Genomic DNA, 4,274 nt, shown 5'->3' with positions numbered 1-4,274 from the left:
ACTTCCTATCACACATGGAGCTCTGGTGGAGTAGTAGTTAAGAAGAGTTTGGCTGCTAACCAAAAGTTCAGCAGTTAAAATGCATCAGTTGCTCTTTGGTCTATAGGGTACTGTAGGGTCGCTAAGAGTACAGCATCAACTCAACGGCAATAGGTATGACATACAATAAAAAAAAAAAAATGGTTAAAAAAAATAGGCCATAACTAAGTACTAAAAAAAAAAAAAAAAAAAAAGTACTAGCACCAAAGAAGTATACATATAATGAAAAGTTCACAGGATGTGAAGTGAGAATATTTGAGCTCAAGGCTGACTTATTTGTTCTATGATCTAATTATTTAAATTTTACAACCCTGCCCATTTTTTTATCCGTAAAATAATAACACTAACTAAATTTCAGTTTTATAGGGTCATTGTGACCACAAAAGGACACTTTAAAATTTCACATAGGTTTAAATGCAATTAATTTTTATTACTGTCAACTTTTACTCAACAGAAAAAGAAGCCCATATAATTTTAAACATTGGTATATTGACAGTGTACTGAGAGAGTATTTTCTTTCTAAACTGTATTCTGCACTCTCCTAGATATCAGTAGGGAATACAGGTTCTGAGTGCCAACAGCTTACACATGCAGGTCTGTTATACAACTCTGCAATTAGAGAAGAGAATTTTCCATTTGTAACAAAACAAGAAAGGCTTTGATAAAATTCTGCCTTTGATTCTGATACCATCTGAAATGGTGGAAAGAAAGTGGGATTGGGAATTAAAACAATTAAAACAATGCAAATAGCACTGACTTGGACTTTGGGCTGATCATTTAGCCTCTTTTCACTTTATTTCTCTTCGTCTGTAAAATAAGAATAATTGTTGCAAAGTGTGGTGTGATGGATGACTTTTGTGAGGACTTTATAGCCATGGTCTTCTAATCCCCACCCAGGAGATTGGTGCGATTGAGTGGTGGGGTAATTATGGCCCAACAAAGGGATTGGTCACTTTTGTCATTCTGCTGGGCTTGAAATCAGCCACCCTAGAGGGGGAAAAGAGAAGATCTCACCACTGCCAAGGAATAACAGCCAGGAGCCCGCATGCCCTTTGGACCTGGGGTCCCTGTGCTGAGAAGCTCTAGGAAGCAGCAGACCAACAGAGAGTGAGCTGTAACCCTGAAGATGGTGAGAAGCAGTGGCAGGAAAGACCCAGTAGGAGACACCCAGCAGTAGGAGACGCCCGTCAGCAGGCAATCGCCCGGTGGGTTTCCAGGCTCATGGAGAAAGTTGAGTGCCTTTGGGCATATGTCTAAGACCAGGGAGAGGTGTGCCTTTCAGCACAGCTGGAAAGAGGCTGTTCTTATGGAAGAACTGTATATTGAATACTCTTGGGCCTGAATTGTAACTATTACTTCCCTAATAAACACCATAATAGTGAATATTGTCTGTGACTTCTGTGTGGCCATTGCAATAAATTATTGAACCTAGCAGAGAAGTAGAGAGTGCCATAGGAGGGGCAGCTGGTGTCAGAATTAGTAAAGATGGTGGAGAGAGGAGGCATGTATGACTTCCGCAAAGAATCAGGCTTGGGTTGCTAATTTTGATTCTTCTTCCTCCTTGTGAAGATAGAGGAGGTCAGACACCACCTCCATGCCATTCTTGGGCAAAGGTTCTATGGAAGTTAAGTGATATATGTGAGAAAGAGCTACATATATATACACACACAAAAACATATACATTTGTACACATGTATGTATGTAACATAAAACAGAAATGTAAAGATCAGGATAGAAATAAAATCTTCATATTGGGTCATTTATTATCTGAAATTACATTTCTTTTCAATAACATTTTGATGGCATTTTTTACTTCTGCATTCCTTACTGTGTAGATAATGGGGTTTAACATGGGAGTGACAAGAGTATAGAATACAGTTATGGCTTTATCCATGCAGAAGGTGGCTACTGGTCGCATATATATAAAAATACAGGGCACAAAGAACAAGACAACAACAGTGATGTGGGAACCACAGGTAGAGAGGGCCTTTTTCCTCCCTGCAGAGCTCTGAGTCCTCAAGGAGCAGAGGATGACAACATAGGATGTCGACAACATTACAAAGGATATTCCACAGATAACCCCAACATTGGTAGCAACTAAGAGACCAACAAGGAAAGTGTCTGTGCAGGCAAGTTGTAACAGAGGAAAGACGTCACACATGAAGTGATCCATGATGTTGGGGCCACAGAATGGGAGCCAGAAAGTGACAAGAATCTGTCCAATAGAGTGGAAAAAACCCACTGTCCAAGATACCCCCACTAAAAGGCAGCATACATTGTGGTTCATGATGGTCACATAGTGCAGAGGTCTACAGATGGCCACATAACGGTCATAGGCCATGACCACAAGGAGGGCAACCTCAGAACCACCTAAGAAATGTTCAGTAAAGATCTGTGTCATGCAGCCATTGAAGGAGATGGTTTTTGTCTCAGAGAGCAAGTCAACTAGCATTTTAGGGATTATGGAAGAGGAGTAGCAGGCATCTATCAAAGATAAGAAGGCCAGGAAGAAATACACTGGGGATTTCAATGTCTGACTGCAGATTATGGTGACCACAATGAGCAGGTTTCCTGAGACAGTGACAATGTAGGTGATAAACAAAACAACAACTAGAATTCTCTGCAACTGAGGATTCTGTGTAAGTCCTATTAGAATTAAATCGGTCACGTTCATCCTGTTTTCTTTCACTTCAGTGCTGATGATGGACACAGAAATTGGGATTATCCTGTAAAGACAACATTTTTAACAGCAGGGTCATGAGATTTTGGGTTTGCAAATAAGAACAAAGCATTTAAAAAATACAAACTCTTTTCCTTTACGGTATAAAAGAAGAGAAAAAAATATGCAATTTCTATTTTACAAAGAGATTAGAACCATTGAGGCTGTCTAATCCAGCTTTTTCTGTTGGTGCTGGAATGCCATCTACAACATCTTGTGACAAGCGGTCACTGGGCATTTGCTGGAGGATATTCAGGCACAGGGAGCTCATCATGTAATAAACCCAATTCCTTCTCAGCCAGCAGGAAATGTTAGGGAACTCATCTATGTGTGGGTGTGGAACCCTGGTGCCACAACAGTTAAGCACTCAGCTGCTAACCAAAAGATTGGCAGTTCAAACCTATGAGTCCCTCTGTGGGAGAAAAGACCTGGCCATCTGCTTTCATAAAGATTTCAGCCTAGGAAACCCTATGGGGCAGTTCTACTGTGTCATATAGGGTCACTATGAGTAAAAATCAACCCCACAGCACACAACAAAGACAACAACACATACACATAGAAACACACACATATATAAGTATATATATATGTATATATATACCTGTATATGAAGGGCTCTGGTGGGGCAGTGGTTAAGAGCTATGGCTTCTAACCAACTCTTGGTTCTTGTTTTATACGCTGTTGATATACAGATTGAGACTAAATCACCTCACTCTTCCATTCAAAAACCCTTTAAATAAGCCACAGAGAAGGAAAGCTGTATCTGCCTTCTTCACCTCTTTATCCCCAGATCTACTTTAATGTTTGAACCAGAATGGAGGTCAATAAACATTAATTGTACAAATTTAAGTTGGAAGACAATTTACTTATTTCTCCCACGTTCTCTGTTTTCCAAAATAGGAGTGCTCACCATCTTACCTAGGAAAACAATTTAATAAAGTGTTGGAAAGTGAGCAAGATATACTCCTCTCAACCCTTCAGGTCTATTCTCACTCTTCTCTTCCATGGCGCGCTTCCATGGTGTTCCTCAACCAGGCCTCCTCCTTCTCTGGTCAACAGGAAGTACTAGATGAATGTTAGAGGACAGGGTGGGAAGAAAAGCATGTCAGAGTTTATTCTCCTGGGCCCCTTCTGTGGTTTATCAGTAACAGGGTACCTTAAACTGGGGTCACAGGTCTTGTTGGGTAGGCGTCTCCTACTTTCATATTTCCTTTTGTAATCATTTATTCTACTCATTCCCTCAGCCATAATTCTGGCAATGGTTTCCTACTGGTAGCTAGGCCTGGAATGCTTTATCATCATCCCTAATTAATTTCCCTTAAACTTTTTCATACATCAATAAGTAATCTTCTTTAATTTTTTTTAATCTGCCATTTTGAGTATGCTGTTTCTTGTGAAGACTCCAATGGATATAGAAAGTTTGCACTTTTCCTTTGTAAATAATAAAAATAAATGGAAAAATAGTTTTCCCTTTATATAATTTTATGTTATTTCAAAATAATCTCTACTTCTTTTG

At 39.6% G+C, this 4,274-nt stretch overlaps 1 protein-coding gene across 1 annotated transcript; it reads right to left on the bottom strand.

The window, feature by feature from the left end:
• Positions 1–1,465: 1,465 nt before the first annotated feature.
• Positions 1,466–4,006, bottom strand: LOC135228519 (olfactory receptor 4C46-like). The gene is made up of 2 exons (XM_064275162.1): positions 3,915–4,006; positions 1,466–2,765 (listed from the first exon to the last, which is right to left on the bottom strand). The coding sequence occupies exons 1-2, from the start codon at positions 4,004–4,006 to the stop codon at positions 1,796–1,798; spliced, it is 1,062 nt and encodes a 353-aa protein (XP_064131232.1). The 3' UTR covers positions 1,466–1,795.
• Positions 4,007–4,274: the final 268 nt, after the last annotated feature.

The sequence above is a fragment of the Loxodonta africana genome, chromosome 22 (assembly GCF_030014295.1).
Source record: "Loxodonta africana isolate mLoxAfr1 chromosome 22, mLoxAfr1.hap2, whole genome shotgun sequence".
In the NCBI taxonomy this organism is placed as follows: domain Eukaryota; kingdom Metazoa; phylum Chordata; class Mammalia; order Proboscidea; family Elephantidae; genus Loxodonta; species Loxodonta africana.
Note: the sequence above shows the minus strand (reverse complement) of the source record. Positions and strands in the feature narration are given on the sequence as shown.

Excerpts from the sequence above, each read along its gene's own strand:
- LOC135228519 (XM_064275162.1), bottom strand. The coding sequence starts at position 4,006 with ATGGCTGAGGGAATGAGTAGAATAAATGATTACAAAAGGAAATATGAA. Across the intron at positions 2,766-3,914 it reads ACCTGTGACCCCAGTTTAAG|GATAATCCCAATTTCTGTGT; the intron begins GTACCCTGTTAC and ends TTGTCTTTACAG.